Source organism: Pholcus phalangioides, unplaced genomic scaffold (genome assembly GCF_987345545.1).
Source record: "Pholcus phalangioides strain wild (caught in Gottingen) unplaced genomic scaffold, Ppha-v1.0 ptg000009l_1, whole genome shotgun sequence".
NCBI classification, from domain to species: Eukaryota; Metazoa; Arthropoda; class Arachnida; order Araneae; family Pholcidae; genus Pholcus; species Pholcus phalangioides.
In genome coordinates, this window is record NW_028301602.1 from 34,005,003 (window position 1) to 34,027,048 (window position 22,046).

General features: G+C 35.3%; 1 protein-coding gene across 1 annotated transcript in view; it reads right to left on the reverse strand.

Annotated features, from left to right (window-relative positions):
* Window positions 1-5,919: 5,919 nt before the first annotated feature.
* The window catches only part of LOC149082962 (cell adhesion molecule Dscam1-like), a 169,381-nt gene continuing 153,254 nt past the window's right edge, over window positions 5,920-22,046 (reverse strand). The window contains exons 20-27 of the mRNA XM_089236010.1: window positions 19,302-19,400; window positions 18,918-19,106; window positions 16,750-17,049; window positions 16,139-16,288; window positions 15,461-15,568; window positions 15,073-15,125; window positions 11,375-11,450; window positions 5,920-6,323 (exon numbers count right to left, since the gene is read on the reverse strand). Of these exons, the coding sequence (XP_089092136.1) occupies window positions 6,214-6,323; window positions 11,375-11,450; window positions 15,073-15,125; window positions 15,461-15,568; window positions 16,139-16,288; window positions 16,750-17,049; window positions 18,918-19,106; window positions 19,302-19,400 (1,085 nt within the window). The 3' untranslated portion in view covers window positions 5,920-6,213. The remainder of the gene's footprint in view (window positions 6,324-11,374; window positions 11,451-15,072; window positions 15,126-15,460; window positions 15,569-16,138; window positions 16,289-16,749; window positions 17,050-18,917; window positions 19,107-19,301; window positions 19,401-22,046) is intronic.

The window sequence follows — 22,046 nt, forward strand, 5'->3', positions numbered from 1 at the left end:
GGTTTGATATTATTATTTTACTTTTCTCTCACATGTAAATACCGCATAATCTCTATTTGTTATCGCACGCAACGGAAATCTTCATTATTTTGTGGATTGTATAATATTTTTTTGAGTCATGTAAGAATTAAATCGGAGTGTTTTGTTCCGAAACAGTATACCGATATTTTCATGTACAGTAATACCCCGACTTGCGCGATTTCAAAGGTACACGATTTTCTCTGAAAGATGCTTGTTTCTGAAATTCAAGCATATCACGGAATTACTGCTGAGATAGTAAAAATCCTTAAGTAACAATTAAAGTAAGAGTAGTTTTATTCGATCGGAACACAATTTTCGAAGGAATTTAACCGATTTTTAAGAGAGCTAAACTGTAACTTTGCCGTGAGTTTTAGAAACGGAACACTAAAGCTGTAGTTATAGTAGAGCGAAGAGATGAGTGGTACAAAATTTCGATTAAGAAAAGAAAAACGCTTATAGGTGGAGGAAGAGACGTCCGCACACAGTAAAAGAGAAGGAGGATAGAGAAAATATATGTGGCCGGAAAAAGGTTCAGAAATATATGGGTGTAGTGATGATGCCTCCACAGAAGGGAGAGAAAAAAAAAGGGAGAAACGGACCAATCAGCAGATAGAAAAATCAGCACAACTGGGTGAAACCAACCGGATTGTTCAGGTTGTGCACATCGTTGAGTGCGTTCTTTCTCTCGCTGGTCGGTCATCTGAGGTGTAGAACAAAACAATACAATTGTTTTCGACTCTATTATGCACTTCCGTACCTCGTGGTTGCTCACTGTGTATTCAGCTTAAGCAATGAAGAATTTCTTGATGCACATCGTTGGCATACTGCAACTGCTTGCTTGCTACTCTCAACTAACTTCAATCTACGGAGCCAAAACTGCTATCTTGCCTCCCAAACAGAGGAAATTAATTTTTTTCTGGCCTAAGGTGTTATCAAATCATCACACTTTACATTCATGTCTATAGATTTTAGGCAATACAACCGTTTCTAAAGGCTCAATTGCATTGAACTAACCATTTAGCAGGAAACTTAATGTTATATAGAGATGGAAATTTTTTTTAAATCAAAAATCATTTTTTGATGAAATCAAAATACAGCTAAACCTTCATAAGTATAATTATTTGCTTTAAAATCTCCAGCAGTTGTAAATGGTACAAACATTTGGTAATTTCAAATGTTTGGCCACCTGGTAATTTCAAATAAAGGGCCTGATTTTGACTTCAAGGGGCAATGGACAGCGCAAAGCATACATTAGAAGTCCTCCTCGGCATAGTAAAGAAAAGTCTGGTTTGTAAAGAAATGCATGTTGCTCAAATTTGAAGCCCCCAAATAAGTGAGACTCTTGTTAAATGTCTCACTTGCCAATGCAGAAATCAGGTCCAGCTCAAACAAACACTAACGCTTCAAAACATTTTGTTATTTTGGTCTTCAAACAAGAACTGCCTCGGACTCACTTTCGCCACCTGAGCTGTTCGTTTTGATACATAAGGCGTTTATGACCACTTTTGAGCATATGACACAATGCTGTGTTATCAAGATCTTTCCAATTGAAGCATGGAAGGCTGGAAATAACTGTACGTTTTCTACGGTTTTTACCGTAGGGTGATGTCACGCGAAAGGTCATAAATCCGGTAATATATATAATAACCTACTGTTATGTATAATCACCGTGCATATTGTTAAATTTTATAAATTTACCTAAATGAATCACTTTTACTGGAGATTATGAATAGTACCAAAGCGTCGTTGGTAAATTTTATAAGTACAAAAAAATATCCCTTTCACCGGAAATTATGAATAATACCCAAGTATAATACCCTTGTATAGTACCCAAGTGTCAAACTAATACAAAGTACCGACCTAGTCTGTTATGTTATGTCGCGTCGTTGGTAAACGGTATAAATCATAATACATGACATATTATTACATGATAATTCATACATGCATATCCAATTATATTGGGGTAACATCGTAAAATGTTACCATTATATCAGGCGCCAACTATATTCATCACACATACTGGACTCATCAAATTCACCAACTTAGGTATAAAGCATAATCGCCGGCAAAAGTGATAAATTTATTTACCTTACAAAGACGATTGGTTATTACACAAAATTATTTCACTCTTTATTGTCACAGGTATTTAGAATTGATTCAAGAGAAATAATTGACATTGCACCATGTTACTTTAATGCTACGTAATTTAGTTTTTTAGTACCTCCCCGCTATTCCACCATAATTAGCATATTTGAAACAGTAAAATAAAGCGTTTTTTAAAAGAAAATCACTGAAATCATCATTCATAAAACTTCTCATAGAAAAATATCGAACTCCAATAAATATTAAACATTTTAATATATTCCAATTTGATCCCGAAAAAAAGAAACATGCAACGGTGGGGAAACAAATTGAATTGTAAATGAATATAATTAATTCAATCTGCTGTTTAACATGCATCAAACACCTGTGGTTAGCATCTTATTTTAAAAAAAAGAACGATATCTGAATCCAAATTCAAGTACAGTATTCACACAAATTCTTTTATCATAAAATGTCTAATTCTAGAGGACGTGGAAAGAAATATCGATCAGAGATCAATCGATTTTCTCGATGTTTTTATACCCTGATTCTTTTTCCTCCTATATGATCATCTGGACATCCAGAGACGATTTCCTTTCCAGTGATGTATGGATTTTGTCCGCATTTCAAACCACGACGGCAGCAGAAATGTTATAAAGAAAACCCCAAATACATTGTCTCGATCAAAAAATCTCACAAATACAGCTTTATAAAAATACAGAAATGTGAAATAAAAATACTGTAAAGAAAAAAAATGATGTACTTCAACATCTTCTTATATAATAACTCTGATATATATATATATTTTTTATTCCTCCCTACGTTAAAACCTTGGAAGTTTTGCTTCACCACTCTATGTACCCACCCCCCATCCCCCCCATGTTTATTTTATCTACCAGTCTCTGGGCAAAAAGAAGTAAATAGTTTATTTTTTATATATTTTTTGGTTTATTTTTCCCTTTTAGAAACACGATTGGGTGTCCCGTTTCCAACAAAATTTACGATGTTTTTCGGGGGTAGAGCCGAATGAAAAACGAAAAGAAATATATATATATATATGAAAAGAAAAAGATTGGATTTTTTTCGGCCCCTGTTGGTCTTACATATTATTTTTGTTTTCTGCTGAAAAAACAAAACAAAAAAAACAAACAAACTAATAATGTTTTGCTTTTGACATTCCAATAAATTACGTTTATTTATTTATTTAGTTTCAGTCCTTAAATATTTCTTGTTCTGTAGTGATATTACGGTGTTCTTGTGTGTATTTGGAAATTTGAAAATTCCGAATTCGATCATGATTTTTATTTTTCGTTGGTATGTGTGGGATATTGGTACCCTTCTATTACGTTTAATAATACTTTCAAAGCTCGGCGATAAACGATAAAATACAAGTTCTGTTATTATTTTCGGAATCGTTAATAAATTGCTGAAAATGGAGCAAAAGTTTTTTTTTACCATTTATTACTGCTTTTCTTTTCCAAATGGGATTGACATTTTGGGATAACTATTTTAGTCACTTGTGGTGTCTACACTGATGGTGGCTGCATTAATTTTTTAGTCAAAAAATAATGTCGTAATCATAGTTGATATTCAATCGGGAAAAAAACAATATTTGACCATTTTGCTAGAACAAAAATGCAATTTATATATTGTTGATCGAAAGAAAATGTATCTTATATGGACATATTCTTTTTTTTATGGACATATTCTTTTAATTTTTCTCATTTCTTAGTTGGAATAGTAGTTGGTGTGAAAGTCAATAAGTAATTGTATACATTATACAGACATGTTTCTTCAGTTGTTAAGCTTCGGGTGCGTATTAAACAAGCCTACTACTTCACCAAACACCGGCTTTATCGCTATATTGCAATTTACTGCCATCAATGAGATGGGTTAAATATGAAGGCGCTATCTATCAGCGGTCGCCTCAATCTCGTTATAAAAATCTCTTATCTATATCCTGTTTTGGGTTTGAACCTTAGACTATGGGGGCTGGCAGACGAGTATCTTAGCACCAAACCACACTAGGAAAACTAGACTAGCTGCCGAAAGTTGAGCACGCCACGGCTTATATAACAACGGCACCACTCCAATCTTCCCCCTCTTGATTAGATGGTCAGTGGAACACAACCACGTTGTATTCGGGCCTACAGTCCTTTCATGTGGAGCCTTTGGCGCACAGTAGTAGCAGATACATTGTCTTACAAAGTAGTACTACAACCACGGATGTAACTATTGCGGAGGTCACTAGTGGATTCTGCTTGGCTACTGTAGTCTTATACCAATTATTAGAGGGGTGCCAACCCTTGGTCTACCGGGCACAGGTCTCCGAAAAACGGTTGACTTGTTTCCATATATTCGGTATATTGCTATTTATTTATTTTTTTTTCTACATTTATTAATCTAAGATTAATTATGAATGCAAACAAATTCGTTAAACTGGTTTTTCATGGACATTCATTTTCAATTTCAAATAAAAAAATCATGATGTAATTTCTTTTATTTTCTATTCAATTTTAGAAATGAATTCAGAGACTTGGCACATGCTTCAAAACGTTTCTTCTCTTCCACAAATCTAGTCTTGGCACATTCAAGCAGGTATAACGAATACGGGTACGTATCCATGCTACAGAGAGGAAAAATAACATGGACCCAATCAAGTATGCCTGAGTGTAATCTTGAGATTTTTCACCGTGTTTATTTTTTGAGTGTTAATTCTCACTAAGAAAAGTAGCAAGAAAATAAAAATAAAATAATATGAATGTGGAAGAGATCGTGTTCATTTGGTGCATTTGCTACAATCATCTCCAGGAAACCCATTTCACGCTTCAACGAAAGAACCTTCCACGAAAGCGCAACTCAATTTCGAAACTCGCGCACCGAGCTCTTGAGTATATGATTCGTTCTTCACAAATAGAAAAACCGCTCCACCGTTCTTCCTCTCTCTCACCATCCCAAAGAAAAATCTTAAAATTTGTAAGATTTTTTTCAGTAATGTTATTTATCAAAACCTCTGAGAATTACTCTAGTTGCACCTGCTGTTTTAGAGATTGATCTCTCGAAGTCTTTGCTGCATCCTCATTTACGGCCGTGTCATGTTTAATTAAGAGTAAGCTCTTGTATTAGAATTTACGAGTAAGTTTTACGAGTTACCTTGAAGTTGAAGATTTCTTGTAAGACTCTATATATATATATATGAAATATAACTGAAGAGATTCCCATGAGAACAAAAAAAAAAAAGATGCTATAATGAAATAGCAATCAACATAGAATAAATATTTTGTAATTCCATAATTAATCATCCAACAATCAAAAATTAAATTGATAAATAATAAAATCACTCAAATCAAACCATGAAATATAAATCTATCGAAATTTTAAAATGAATCTACAGAAATCATTAAAAAAATAGACATATAAAAATCAACAGAAAGTCATATAAAAATGAATATAAAATCATATAAAAATGAATATAAAATCATATAAAAATGAATATAAAATCATATAAAAATAAATATAAAATCATATAAAAATAAATATAAAATCATATAAAAATAAATATAAAATCGCACAAAAAATCAACAGGATATCGTACGAGAAATCAAACAAATAATATTAAAAAATTTCATCCGTAATGAAAAAAAAATTGTCTACGAAAAAGAGGCCTTCCATATCTACTCCCACACTATTCATAAATGAAAAAAAAATTTAAAAAAAATATATAAGGATTATTTTGTTAATAATAATTAAGAAAAAAATGAAAGAATAACATTTAAAAGTTTATAACAAATTTTATTTATCATTTTGGACAAAACATCTTCAACATGGATCATTCATGTTATATGGGAATGTTTTTTTTTTTCTCTTTAATCTTTTTCTTTTAATTTTTCTTCTTCTTAATATGTCCGTAAATGTGAACGTAGATGTAGAACTGTATACGAAACATTTGGCAAAGTTATATTGATACCGATTGACAATCTGGGATGAATAATTATCTCTTCTTTTTTTTTTCATTCATTCATTCATTCATTCTCTCTCTCTCTCTCTCTGTCCCTCTCTCTCTCTCTTTCTTTCACATTCTCTTTCTCTCACAGCTTCCCATTAATGATGTCATCCTGGTGTTTTCCTGCAGCTGTTCCATTGTTCTGTCGGTGGACCGATGTCAGAATGGTTGATACTGCTCGAAACTGCTGGTCCTTGATGGTGGTGTTCTGATCCGCCTATTAACGAGAAAAACACGAAAACATAATATTTTCTTAGTTTTTCCTCCGCTTGCTAAACGAATAAATTGGTATTATAGCCATTTATAAGAACAAACTAAAAAAAATAATAAAAAAAATAGAACATATTATTCCATCGTAAACTTGAGAGTTATCGATTTTGGTATTCTCATAATGACAAGAATCGTAACTGAAATTTCGAGGGGCGGGAAACGCAGTAATGATAATGATATTTGTATAAATAACAGAATGGTTCTTCAATCAGTTTACAGCTGCAGACCGCTGTAAGATGTGGAACGAATTCGCGGACCGGTGGAAATAGAAAAAAAAATATACTGTGAACTGGCAAGAAAAAGTGTTAGATATAATAAAAAAATAATAATTGATTGTAGAAATAATATTTACGAATCAGTAATGTAAATTTTATGAATAATTTGCGGACTAGCAAAGAATAAATAAATAAGAGATATAATGTGGGGAAAATATCAATAAATAATTGATTGAGGACCGGCAGAGTTAAATAAATTGTAGAAAAAATTTGCTGCCTGACAAAAAAAAAAAATAAATTGAAGAAGTACTTTGCTGACCAGCAACACCTAAAGAAATGGATAAAGTGCGTAAATAGGATGAGTAAGTTGTGAACTGCCGGAAAAAAGGTCCGGCAAGTAGTAGAAACCAACTTGAACCGACAACAAATAAATATGTTGGAGAACTAATTTGCGGACCGGCAAAAAAATCCATAAATGGGAGAAATAATTTTCGGACCTGCCACAAATAACTCAATACGAGAAGTAATTTGTGAACCAGCAAGGAAAAAAAGTATAGGAGAAAAAATTCCAACTGATACGAAATTATTGAATACGAGATATATTTCAAGGATTGGCAAACAATAAGTAAATGGGAGAAAATATTTACAGGACTGTCCAAAATAAATGAGAAAAAATAATTCTCAGAAGGCCAAGAAAGAAATAAAAAAGAAATAAAAATGTATATTGAGACGGTATAATATGCATTTACACAATAAATCTAAAATTAAATATAAGTGTTAAAATAAAGTGCTCGAAATCGGATCGGCAGGAAATTCTCGCGTACCAGCACCGGTGCACGGACCATAAGGAAGCTGTTCAATATTACGTCTTGCAACTCATTTTTGTTTTTTGAATAACTCTTATTCTTATATGAACACCACCGTACATTCTCAAATGTTTGTTTGATTCGATCATGTATTCACATTAAAAAAAACAACTATAGCTGTATCGTTGTAGACGCTTTCATTATGATAATAGAGTTTTATAAGTATTACTACAGGGTGCATTACTACTATATTAATACAGGTGATTCAAAGCGTGTTTGTACATCACACCCTCTATGGTTCACGGATAGCGTGCGGAACCTTTATCTTGAAAAGAAAAGAGCATTCAGAGAGTATAAAAGTAGACGAGGTGACCTATCATTGTTTACTGATAAAAGAAGACTGTTGAAGAAAGCGATAAGGGATAGTAAAAAGCAAGTTGAATCTAGGTTGGCAGATAACATTGGCTCTGACCCAAAATCATTTTTTCGATACGTCAATAATGGATGTAAGGGGACAGTTGGCCCCCTCTCGATAGGAGGCTCAAAAGTAGAGAGCAATGTAGGCATGTGTAGTGCTTTCAATGACTTTTTCGCGTCGGTTTTTAATGGAGATAATGATATTCGATATACGGGTGTTGCATGGGGTAATAAAACGCTCAACGATATTCAAGTGGAAGACGTGGAGGTCCTAAATCTTCTAAGAAATGTATGTGCAAGCAAAGCACCAGGACCAGATGATATCTATCCCAGGGTTCTCAGGGAAGGTGCTAATGAATTGTTGGGGCCAGTCGCACAGATATACAGGAGTAGTGTTGCTGAGGGTATCGTCCCGAGAGATTGGAAACTTGCTAATGTTGTTCCGATGTGTAAGAAGGGTAGTAGAGAAGCTGTGTCCAATTATCGTCCAGTGAGTTTGACGAGCTCCCTCTCGAAAATTTTGGAAATTATCATCAAAAGGCAGTTTGTGAAGTGGATAGACGAGAATAATGTATTGTCGGATAATCAGCATGGGTTCAGGAAGGGGAAGTCATGTGTAACTAACCTCCTTTGCTTCTATGATTACGTGACTAATGCTTTGGGTAAGAGCAAAAATGTCGACGTTGTTTACCTTGATTTCCAGAAGGCATTCGATCGGGTCCAACATGGCAAACTCTTGAAGCGTTTACACGAGATTGGAATAGGGGGCAACTTGCTGAATTGGATAGAATCGTGGGTAAGAGATAGGTCGCAACGAGTTATGGTGAACGGGGAATTCTCTGGTTGGACAGACGTCACAAGTGGAGTTCCTCAGGGAAGTGTCCTTGGCCCCATACTTTTTTCACTTTTTATCGATAAACTCGATCAGGGTATCGATGGAATTACTAGCAAATTCGCAGATGATGTGAAGCTAATGGGGGTAATCGGGAATGAAAGCGATAGGGAGTTGCTCCAGACCAACTTAAACAAGATTGCAGCATGGGCAAATGAATGGAGCATGACGTTTAGCGTAGATAAGTGCATGGTCGCTCATTTTGGTTCAAACAACCCACGGTTCTCTTACGAGTTGAATGGTGTCACTATCCTGGATGCAACTAGAGTCACCGATTTGGGAATTCTCATTGACGAGCGACTTAAGTTTTCTGAACATTGTTCAGCGGTTGTCAAAAAATCGAATAGAATGCTTGGTCTCATTTTCAAAAAGGTCTCTTCGCGTTCTCCTAAAGTCATTCTTCCGCTTTTTCGAGGCTTAGTTCGTCCTGGACTGGAGTATGCTGTAAGGTTTTGGAGACCATACCTACAGAGGGACATAGACTTGGTTGAAGGGGTGCAGAGAAGAGCTACGCGTGTCCTTATTGGCACACAGGGCTTGAGTTATGAAGAAAGACTTCATTTTTTGAATATGTTTACATTGGATGAACGCAGGTGTCGAGGAGATATGATCGAAGTGTTCAAAATTTTCAATGGGATGGATAGGATGGACCATGAACTTTTAGTACACCGCCAATCGACTGCTTTTACAAGGGGACACCAGTATCGATTGGTGAGGGACAATGCAAGGTTATGGTGTCGCAGGGAATTTTTCTCCAATAGGGTTGTTAATAAATGGAATAGCTTACCCCCGGAGGTAGTAAATTGTAACACAATTGACACGTTTAAAAAGAAATACGATAAACATGTTGGGGTAAATCGAGAAGCTATCCATTCTTAGAATAAGACAACCATAAGTATTCTTTATGGGCATTGTATAATATTTTATCATGTGTATATATTGTTTGTAATTTGTGTTAATTGCATTTTTAATTGGGTTGCTGTATTTTTGAAACATATGACAACCATATTTTTATGGGCATCTTTTTATCAGCCACCTCGTTGGGCATTTTGCCTGTTGTGGCGTTGTATTTGTATTTGTATTTGTATAATTCCTTCTTGCCACATATTACTGGCGAACCGTTGATTCTAGAGTCATAATTTCTAATTAGGTTCATGAGCACAGCATGTCCACGTAAGGAGTTATTTTTTTTATTTTAATAACTATACAGATCCTTGCAACATGAGCGTGATTGGCGTATCTGACTACACCCGGCAATCAGAAAAAAAGTATCCAAATAACGTATAGTATTGGGGCGGATGCGTCATTCATGTTGCAAGGAGCTGTGTAGTTGCTAAAATAAAAATAAAACGATTTTTTTATACGGGGGCACAATCTGTTCTAAAAACCCACTTAGAAAGTCATTGTACTGTCTTTCTCGATGCAAATAAAAGAATATCCGCGTTTCTAAGTGCAATATTCGGAGATATATTTGAATTGACAAATCGGAGAAAAGTTGGGAAAGAACAGCATAAACTTACAGACAATGCTCCTCTTGCTCATTTATGCTGTTCTTTCCCAACTTTTCTCTGTTTTTTAGTTCAAATATCTCTGGGAATATAGAACTTGGAAACGTGGGATTTTAAGTTTTTTTTAAAATTTAAATAACTTTACAAGTCCTTGGAGTATGATTGACGTATCTGAGATTTTTACACGTTATTTGGATATTTTTTCTAATAAATCTTCGCTAATTGAAAAGTTTTCCTAATTGGAAGTATGCCTCTGGAATCAACGGTTCCTCAGTAGAATGCGACATGGACAGTTATGGAATCCCCCCTTGCATAGACGCAAAATAACCATATTTGAAAAATTAATCAATATTAATTTTGCCGGGCAATTTCCAAAGATTGTCTGGACAGAATAAACATGTAATGATTTATATGAAATTAAACTGAAAATATCAGTAGAGCGAGCAAAATTCAGCTTTGATAGCTTCATTCTAGTAAAATTAAAATACAGAGGAAATGAAAAAAATAATAATATAATAATTTTGTATTTTTATATTTCCTCCAGTGTCATTTTGACATTTTTCTGTCCATAGAGGATCAATGTTTTTATTGTATTGCAATTTCAGAAACGTAATTTTTTATTGAAAGTAATCTTCAATTATTAAAATTCCCTCTTTTTGAAGTATTAAGTGGTGAATGATATTCGTTGCAATACCGATGATTGGATTTCCCGATTTTCGCAAGGTTTTATGAACTAAGCCATTAAAAGTGGCAAAAATCGAGAAATTCAATCTGGATGTAATTTTTATTCAAATTTCGGAGTAAAATTTCCTTTGATGTTATACAGAAACGCACGAAAATTGTCCTTTTGTACACATTTTTTCTTTATTGGGATTATATTAGAATTGGAAACTTCTTAGAATATATAAATTTTCAATATTAATATTTTTCTTAATTGGTATTTTACGGAGTATTTATCAAACTGTATCGTTTTGCTGATCTTTTATGTGTGTGTGTGTGTGTGTGTGTGTGTGTGTGTGTGCGTGCGCGCGTGCGTTTATTTCATATTCATGATTATTCCATAAATCACTGTAATTTGAAAATCAATCATGTAATTTTCATTCCATTTCTCCGAAAACACTGCGCATAATTCACCAATAATAAGCTCAAAATCAACTTACCGGGTTTGTAGGATGATGGTGTATAAGCTGGCCTTGCTGGGCACCTCTTTATCGTGGCAAAAAGCCCATCAGAACCCTGCATGAAGTAAATGATAAGACCTCAGAATGAGTTGTGAAATTTGAAAGGAAGTGTAATTGATTTCTTCAACATTTCCAACAACTTAATTGATGAATGATTCCGTGAATTTACCTAGATCTGAATTCAATTTCGTATTATTGCAGATGAAGTAATAGTTAGACCAGCCAAAATGCTGCGTTCACTATTATTGTCCAACGATGACGAGTTTGAATGGAACTGAATAACTGAATTTTTTTTTACATACTGGGTGAGCCGGTTAATGTGATCACATCGGAACTCGGGGTTTCCGATAATGATAAACGATTCATAACTATATCCGAAAGCCCAAAGGAAATACTATGACCACAGGTCCCGATTGATTGATCAGGTGTAAGAAAACGGACAATTCAGTTTTTTTTCCATATAACGAAAAGAAAAACTTCAATCGTGCCGTTATTGTTTTTTTCTTGTCTAAAACAAGATATATTTGATTAAAACCAAAATGCTGCGTTCATTATTATAGTCCAACGATGATGACATTCAATGGAGCTGTCTAATGCATTCAAGCTTAACCCATGGCAGGCTCGTCATTTCGGGGTTTTGAAAATACACTAAAAATGGTAAATAAATATGTATGTATACATTGAGTATATGTTCTTTGCCCCCCCCCCCGGAAAAAGTTGAAATGACGGCCCTGAGACCCATGATCTACGGGAAAAATGTGGCCCGCGACAAATTACTAAACCACTCAAGTCCCACGAAAGATTATGAAACCATTTTAGTGGCTCGCGGCACATTCCCAGAGCATTTAAGGTGCCACGCCACGGTACGTATTCAGATCACTTAAGCGACCTCAAACATATTTCCAAATCACTTCAGTAACCCGCGGCACACTGTGAGTTGATTCAAGTGGCTGGTAGTGCATTTTTCATATTACTTAACTGCTGACAGCACGTTTCCAGGTCATTCGAGTGGCCCGCGGCACGCTTCTAGATCATTTGAGTGGTCCGCAGCACACTTACAGTTCATTTCACTTTCATACATCAATTTAGTGGCTCTAGACACATTTCTATAATTTACCCTCAAGTGCATGGGTCGTGATCTGTGAAACCCCTACTCATGCATTTTTCTTATTTACCGACAGGTGTTGGGAACTATTTTCTAGAGGTTTTCGCTATCTAGGGCTAATTATATTCATTTTGCGTTCTTAATATAGCGAGAATGATATGATATTTATTGAATCAAAAGGTTATACATAAGAGGTGTATAAATATTTTATATAAAAATCTATGAGACCCGATCCGCGCACTCACGGAACATTTTTTCGCCCGTGCACTCGAGTGTTACGCGACTCGAAGCACCTTTCCAGGTCACTTAAATTTGTCTACGGCACATTTCCAGATAACTCAAGGAACCTGCGAACGTTTTCAAGCAAATGAAGTGGCCCGCCGCCCGCATTCTCTAATACGTTGAGTACCCCTGGTCTAATGATTACTTGGTGTACCGAGTACTGAAATGCTTCTAAGCAGGAAGAGGGTATCTTCTGACCTCCTACAGGCCTTGCGGGTTGATAATAATAACGTACAGAAAAATAAATTACTGGTTCCACTTTAGCTTCAAAATGAGCGTAAAGAAAAAAACCAAAAATGATAACATAAACCATATAAACCTGATAGCTATAAACTAATTCTCTCCAAAGTTATGATATCGGTCTGCCCCATATTTTGCTTTACCCGTGACTTCAATAAGCGGCATTAACTGCACAGTCTGAAACACTAAGAAATTATTTCCCTATTTTTAAGAGATGCGAATTTTCTATGAGCAGAGCAAAGATTTCAATCACGATATACCCTAGCAAATGTCGATAAACGTTTTATCTTCATAGGTATTGGAGATTCGTATTAAAAGCTCGATCAAAATGCCTAATCTATATTTCACGTTCTTCCTCCAGATTAAAGTTTTGTATAATAAATAGTCGGAGCTGGTTTCGTGTGAGCGCGGATAGCGGTACTCTTCTCCAAGCAACGGCGAACTTGGCGTGATAATACTAAAGTTCAAGGCAGGCTCGTTATCTGCTTAGTTGGGTTTTCGCGAAAGTCAGCGAAAAATTAAATATCGCTCATCGCTCTTTGATGGCCATTTAAGAAGCAACGGACGATTGATAGTGCATCGATAAATTCATTTCCGTCGTGACCGCCCTCTTCGACCGGAAAATGCCAAACCTTTCTCTCACTTTGTGCCTCAAACAGCTGCGGGAGAAACGAGTATAAAATTGCGTAATTTATTTACACTCCCTCTGCTGAAATTGTTGCATCGGCAACTTTTATCAGGATAAAAGATCACAGTGAGCTCTTTCACATTCACGAATCGACAAGCATCCGAATTGAAGATTGAAAAATGCGTATGAGGACATTGAGGACATTAAAGATGCGTATCTTAAATATCGTGGTATAAAATGATTCGAGTTCATATAAAATCATTCAGAGACATGGATGTTTATCACTCGCATTTTAATTCAAAAAAAGTTTAAAAATGATATAAATGTAGTGTGTATCGAAATTGGAGTAGTTTTGAGTGATAAATTTCACCAGTGTTTCTCAACCAACCGGCCGCTGCCCAGACCTGGGCTCTTGCATCAATAAAACCGGGCCGTGAGTGATTCGCCGTTTCTTTTTTCCTCACTCATTTCTTATTAATCGTGTGTATGGCTGGGCCTTCCATTCACAAGACAAATAAACCGGGCCGCATGAGTGAATCAATGCACTATATACGACTATAAATTTTATTGAAGAGCTATATAAAGCACCTATGAGTAAATTGAAGTCTAGAATGATGATATGATAAAATTTCTACGTGATAAATGAGCATGCATTTGAATGAAGTATCTTTGAAAATTATGAGAATGCATGGAAGATCTGAATAGTCTATGAAATATTTTTCTCTCGGATTGAGTTCATATTTATATTTGATTGGATTTGCATTTATATTTGATTGGATTTGCATTTATATTTGATTGGATTTGCATTTATATTTGATTGGATTTGCATTTATATTTGATTGGATTTGCATTTATATTTGATTGGATTTGCATTTATATTTGATTGGATTTGCATTTATATTTGATTGGATTTGCATTTATATTTGATTGGATTTGCATTTATATTTTATTGGATTCACATTTATCTTTGAAAATTCACGTTTATCTTTGAAAATTCATGTTTATCTTTGAAAATTCACGTTTATCTTTGAAAATTCACGTTTATCTTTGAAAATTCACGTTTTTATTTATCTCTGAAAATTCACGTTTTTATTTATCTCTGAAAATTCTCGGTTTCACTTATCTCTGAAAGTTCACATTTATATTTGAAAATTCAGGTTTATCTTTAATTTAATTCATATTTACCTTTGAATTCTCTGTTTGAATTCGTGTTCTTCTCTGTTTGAATTAACATTAGCTGATATACCTATTTTTGATTAAAATCGATACATATTAGCGAATATCTTGATCTCTCTGTTTTGCATTTCTCTCTCCCTCTATCTCTCATTTATATCACATCTCTCTCTTATTGAATTCGCAATCGCTGATACTTCTATTTTTTACATCAAAATATATACAATATATAATAGCAAATATCCTCACCTCTCTTGGAACGTCGTTGTAAGTGTAAGGCTCTGCGTATTCTGGATTTTTACCTGAAATGAAGTGATCAAATTTTTAGAGTCTATGTATTCTGTTCTTTTTTTAATAAAAAAATCAACATTCAATTTTTACGCATCGTATAATACACATAATTCCAGATAAGAAATATTTTTCACCAATTTTTTATCATAGAAATACAACGATACTTTCGTGACGATAAAAATTTTATGCCTTATATTTTCAGAAAAAGTAGGAAAATTTGCTTTTGATATTATCATTTATCAATAGCTTTCACAACTGTCCATCATAAAAAATATATTTTTCCAATTTTGTGATTAAGGAAAGAAAATTAATAAATTAACAAAAGAAAATTTGTCATTTTTTTTACCGGGTATGGCATAGTGGGATGCTTTTGAGGAGGACTTGATTCCACCGATTGGTTTCCCAATATCATTCAGGACCAGTGAGTCACTGCAAGATTTCTGGTTCGCAAGATCTATTTAAATATGTAAAAAAACGGGCATTGGAAATATAAATCCGGTTTTCATATAAATTATCCACACATCGTGCGTTATTCCATCTTGGAATAACCCACGAACCGTTGATCTTTAGAAGCATACTTCCAGCTGAAGAAAGAGCACGAAAAATATCGCCATATGAAGCGTTGAATGGACTTGTCTCTTTATTTCTATGGTTCTTTCCCTCATGTTTAGCAATTTTCTAATGCACATATCTAAGCGAATATCACACTTAAAACGCTTGTTTTTGTTGGGCTCAGAACGGACAGGGAAAGAACTTTCTAATTGGGGTTTTTAGAAAAAGGTGACCAAATGAAGAATTATGTTTTTTTAATTTAAATAATTATACAACGCTTGCAATATATCAGGAGGAGTCTACACTTGTTTGGATACTTTTTCGAGCGTGTATGCATCCAGGATGAAAGGTTCGTGAGTTATTCCAGGATGGACGGACTATGATACGCACCCTGTATATGATTTCAGAAAACATGTAAAAATCAATGTAGAAGAGCTTGTCGAAATTGCGACAGCACAAAATAATTTTTTACCTCTTTCTCTCCTGCGGTCACTCGACTGTTTCCTAAGACATACAGCTATAGCAAAGGCGAGTATAACTAAGACCAATGACGACACAACGACTGGGATGACGAGGGACACGTTCCTATAAAATGGTTGATCCGTCTCCTGTTTCCCAAAAGCTAAAAAAGAAGTTACATAAATTGTATTACAAATCACAAACTCATTATTATACCATATATTGTGACCCCAATACACAGAGAAAATGTCTCAGAAACGATAATTAGAAACTTCGTTCTAAAATATGAAGTCAAGTTCGATTAATTTTATATAAGATCTCCTTCAGTACTTTGAAGTGAATTAATACCACTAAATCTTTAAAAAGTTATGCATTTTTGGAAATCATCCTTTTCAAAAATGCATAACTTTTGAAAAAAGCGAGATATACAATTTTTTCCGTTTTTTAAGAGGAAATAAAATGCATTACGATACATAAAATGGTACATCATATATGGGTCCACTCCTCCGACGGAGCTCTGAAGTCCTACGGGGCGAGGGGCGAAGCGCCTGTGGGAGAGAAAAGCCAAAGGCATCCCCTTCCTACCACGGGTTATACCTATTAACGTTGTACCTCAATGCTTACCTGAGGAAGCAGATTCTGATTTCGTTCTGAAGTGATATTCTCCTTGCGTTGCTCCGGCTTCACTGTACGCCGTGACGAGCACGACGTAATCGTTGCCCGGTACCAGATTGTTGATTAGGTATTTCTCCTTGTGTGGTTCCACTTCTTCGACGGACGACGACCAACTGTTCTGTTGTTTTGGACGGTACCTGATGGAGAATCCCACTATGGGACAACCCATATTCTTCCATCGATCCAAGTGTAGAGCAACCCAGCTGCTGTTGACCGTGAGGAAGGCTTCGATTTTCGGTGACATGGGAGCTGGTGTTTGAAAGAAAAAAAAAAAGAAAGGAAGAGAAACAAGAGATACAGTAAATAAGCGCTAGTTTTCCGATGAGAAGAACAGACAAGAATATATATATATACATAGGTCTTCAATATCAATCAATAATCCAGCAGCACTCTCTCCAGAGCAGAACTGCTTTCTTTCCCAAGATCGAGCGAGTAAAAGAATTCGATCTCTTGATTCTGAGCCTCTTGCGTAACTTGTAAGCAGTGAGAACATGTTCACGGTATCCCATTACAGAGTATGTAGGAAACTGTCAGCAACACGTCGGATTTATTCTTGAGAAAGAGCTGTTCAGATACTACGAGACTTGTATGTTGATGTCGACAGATGGTGCATGGATCATGAGCGGGAGTGTACAATATAAAATTGCGTTAAATTACATTTTCTGCCTCTTGCTCTTACGGCTTATTTTCCACTCGTTTTCTTCAACGTTAAATCATGTACAAGAATCTGATACTTGTTTTCAAGTTTGTATTTTTCTACTTTACCTCAGAGACTACGAATTATTCTTGTTACATGACCGCAACCAACTCAAACAGAGATTTTCATTCGATGCTGGGGAATCGGCGATTCATAACTCATGGGGGAATAAAAACTCCCAGGAGTGATAGAACACATCCGAACAAGCAATTTTCATCACGCAATTCTTAATAGTAACGCAAACGGTGATTTGCAAGACGACGCTGTCACTGTTATTGCTTTACCACTTTTTTCTTTCTATCCTGGATTGCAAAAGGAACTCCCTGATGGGGTCGTTCATTATATATATGGACGGGAATGCTCTGAAAGCTCAAACACTGCACTGGAAGTGTGTTTTTCCTACAACACCAATGGCAGATCTTTGAGCAATCCTACTAGCGTTAGTGCAAACAGTGATGACCGGCTGAAGTTAGTTTTACAAGTGTGAGGCATGAATGCAAACAGTTCTCTTATTTGAAAAAAGTCTATCCACTAAGAGCAGACAGACCTTCAACATGACAACTACATACCACGGAAATATAAGTATTTAACAACTACAGAACATGGTATATATATATATATAGATGACGACACCAGCAAGAACACGAAATAAACGCAGCTCTGAAAACACAAATACGTTAGGCCGATGTATATACATACACTCACGCAACACGTTCCAACATGTACCGATTCATTCGAAAATCCGCAGAGGAATGTGTACATGCGTAACCCTCGAAAACTGAGTTTTCGAGGGTTACGGTACAGGATGCATGTATGGTTAGGTATCAGCAGTAGCGTATGTGCGAAACAGGTTTTTTTTCCTGGGGTCCTCACACGTTCCTCTGACGTTCCCTGCATTGTGCATGCCGCTCAAAAAGGGTTATTTTTTGCAAAGAAAAAAAACCGTTGCTATGTTTTGAAAGTTTTTTTCGGTCTGGAACTCGTCTTACCTGGAAATACTTCATGTACAGTTTTTGGGATTCCAGAGTAATTTTTCTTCAACACCACCATACACAAAATGCATGTCAACCTTCTCATCTTTTCTGCATTCCACGATAACGATGGAGATAATGAGTGTCAAAACCAGTGTTTTATGCGTTCAGTTACAGCTCCGCCTACAGTTCGTCGCTTGTGTTACGACCTAACATTGCCTTACATAAATTGTTTGTTTAGATGTGTTATATCACTCCTTAAAGTTTTGCACATATCTTTTGAATCACACTGTATATCGACCTATTTATCGCATGGCGTTTATCAAATTAACACGTGCAATAAGTATTTTGTGGGAAAATATTCTTAGAGTACAGTGTTCTGAAATAAAATGATGTCTTTTGTGGTATAACACTTGACAATAAAAAAAAAACAAATCAGCAAAATTCACCTGATCCTTTTGTGCGGGCATTCACGGGCAGACTGGGTTCTCCTGTACCAAGGCTGTTGGATGCCGTGACGTATAGGTTATAACGAGTACCACATTTCAACCAGTTCAACGTGAAACTGTCCTCAGTACCACTCAACTTATTCTGTTGCCATTCGCTTTCTCCATCAGCCTTGTAATGTAAGGTGTACTCTGTATGGAATTGCGGAGGAAAAAGAAGTAAAAATATTAATGAACAATTAATAGTTTACAGAATATTTTAGGTCTAGTAAGTTATACCTATAAACATTGGCCAGTGCCTGAAAGCTGATTTCAATCAATACTTTTATATTTGCAAATACACATTAGATGACACGTACACACGCATTTAGAAATTCAAATTCATACCGGTAATTGCAGATTTCTCTTTGTTCTCCTTTTCCCATCTCACACTGATCGATGACATCGTCGTCGAAGTAATTTGTAGAATAGGTGACGTGGGAGGCGCTGTAAGAGCATATATGAATAAGAATATTTTATGTACATTATATCGTCCCTCTCTTTCAATAAGCGTATTATGTATTTTCAGTTCTCTCGAAGTGAAGAATGCATGCAAGCTGAACTTCTTTAAAAAAAAAACAACATATTTTCAGCATTTAGACTCGAGTAAATGTTTTCTACCGTGGTATTTTACAGTGTCCCACAATCAACTGACTGTTCACAAAATGGGATAGTAAGAAAACAGTATCATATGTTATTCTTATGGTATATAAATGTGTGAATTCAGGAATTTCAGATATACGCCATTCATGTTGGAAGGGGATATGTATAGCTATTCAAATAAAATAAAAATTATCTTTTTATACGGACACCCTGTGCTCAAAAACAAAATTAGAAAGTTGTTGCCCTGTCTCTTCTGATGCCAAAAAAAAAAACCATCACATTTGTAAGTGCAGAGAAATCTGAATTCAAAAATCGGAGATAAGTTTTGAAAGCATAGCAAAAAAATAACGGACAACGTTCCCAACTTTTGGCCGATTTTTGAATTTAGATTTCTCTGCGAATATTGTATTTAGAAACGTGGACATTTTTTTCTGTTAGCACCAGGAGAGACAGGGGCAACTTTATAATTGGGTTTTTGGGCATAGGGTGTCCATGTAAAAACTTTTTTTCATAGCTATATATCCCCCTGCAACATGAATGACGCATCTGAAATTCCTGACTTCGCACATTTATATTCCGCAAGAATGACATCTGACACGGTATTCATGCTATCCCATTTTGAAAACAGTCAGTCGATTGTGGAACACTCTGTATACAGTATACCCTGTGTGTTGTTGGTGTACCCTGTGTGTGGTTAAATGGTGTACGAGACGTGCAGGACTCTTCGAGATCTCAACCAGTAGATATTATCAGAGGGAAACCTTTGGAACTTGAGATCAAACCCCACCTCCGTTACCCTTCTGATTCCCCAGCCAATTGAAAGCTCGTAAAATTGAGAGGCAACTCTATCAACAACTGCAATAGTCAGTAACAACTGCATTGGTCAGTCAGTTTCTACCACCATGATTGACGAATGAAAAAGTCTTTGTGGTGTACCGTTTAAAAGTAAAAAAAAAAATCCTATCTTTCCCAGGCTGCATCTGAACGGGTGTTTTTTCAGCAAATTTAAATGTGGTAGTTTAGGTTACGCAATTCACAGAAAACACTAATCATTATGCACTGTTCATGTTGCAATTTATGTGTTATGTAGAGGTTTTCGTAATACAGTGCCATATGGGAGAGACATTCTGAACTATTTTCATTATTTAGACAAAATAAAAGAAAGAAAAACTCCACGCAGTATGATAAATATTTTACTGCGGAAAACACTTTTCTGATGTTAATGTTTTGAATTTTGATTAATTTTTAAAATGTGTCATGGACTTTTTGCCCAACCTGTACAATATCTACCGCATTTGTTGCCCAAAAAAGCACGTGAGCATTTGTGGCCGGAGTCTTAACCCTTACAGAGGTAATGACGAGATATATTGCATAAATTGATGTCTTTCATTTTGCAATTATGAATTTGAGTTTATAGCGTTTACAAAACCCATCAAAATGATTGCTCCGGCCGTTCTAGTGTTAAAGAATCATCCATCATTCTCAATGAAGCAGGGATTGTTTGCCACGAAATCATCATGCATTTTTTCAATAATCCCAGGTGTCCTAGATAAATTTAGTTTTCCTGTATGCACATAATCGAGTATCTCTTCCTTCTAAAAAACATTTGTGCCATGTATATATATATATATAGTGACGACCCACTGCGTACACCAGAGACACATAGGTTCTATTTCACTCTCATAAACTTCCCTCTTGCATTCATTTTCTCTTCGAATAATTTCCTTTTTGTATATTGTTTTGAACGCACAAGTGAGCAGCACTAGCGCGTTTGTCATTCGAAACACTGTTTTTGCTATTTCTTCATTCTATAACTTAATATCTCTTGAATATTATTGACAGAACAGAACACGTAACAGAGTACATAAGATAGGCAGAAAACAACACCAATAAGCACGAAAAATAAACAAAAATAGACATACACCCACTTCGTGACCTTGAAGGGGCAAATTAAATATAAAACTGATATTAAAACTGATTAAAACTGATAAGCTAACTGATATTAAAACTGTATCAAATCGTCATCATATAGCAATTATTTTCTACTTTTTTTTTACATCCTCAGTTTACGCAAGAAAAATATTGCTTTTCTGTCTATATTTCTATTTTTTCTCGTATAAAAACAAGAAAAATGTAACTTTAGAGCCGAATGCGATTCGTATTGATATTTTTTGCCCTCTTTCAACGAAAACGAAACAAAAGAGAGAGAAATTGACAAGAAATAGAGCAAAAAGAAGGAGGAAAAACTAAATCAAATCAACGTGAATCTTACGCCGTCAGGTGCAACAGCAATCAAGTGGAATAAGGTCCATAAAACAATATCGAAAAGGATGGGAATAGATACAACTTGTAAAAGCTAGAGACGCACGAAATTTGTCGAAAATCGAAAGTTACCATCCTTTTTATTATTATTATGTTTTTTTTCAAGAGATGGTGTCGGATTTATCGGAAATCGTGAACAAATACGAAAGAGAAATTATCGATCTTCGG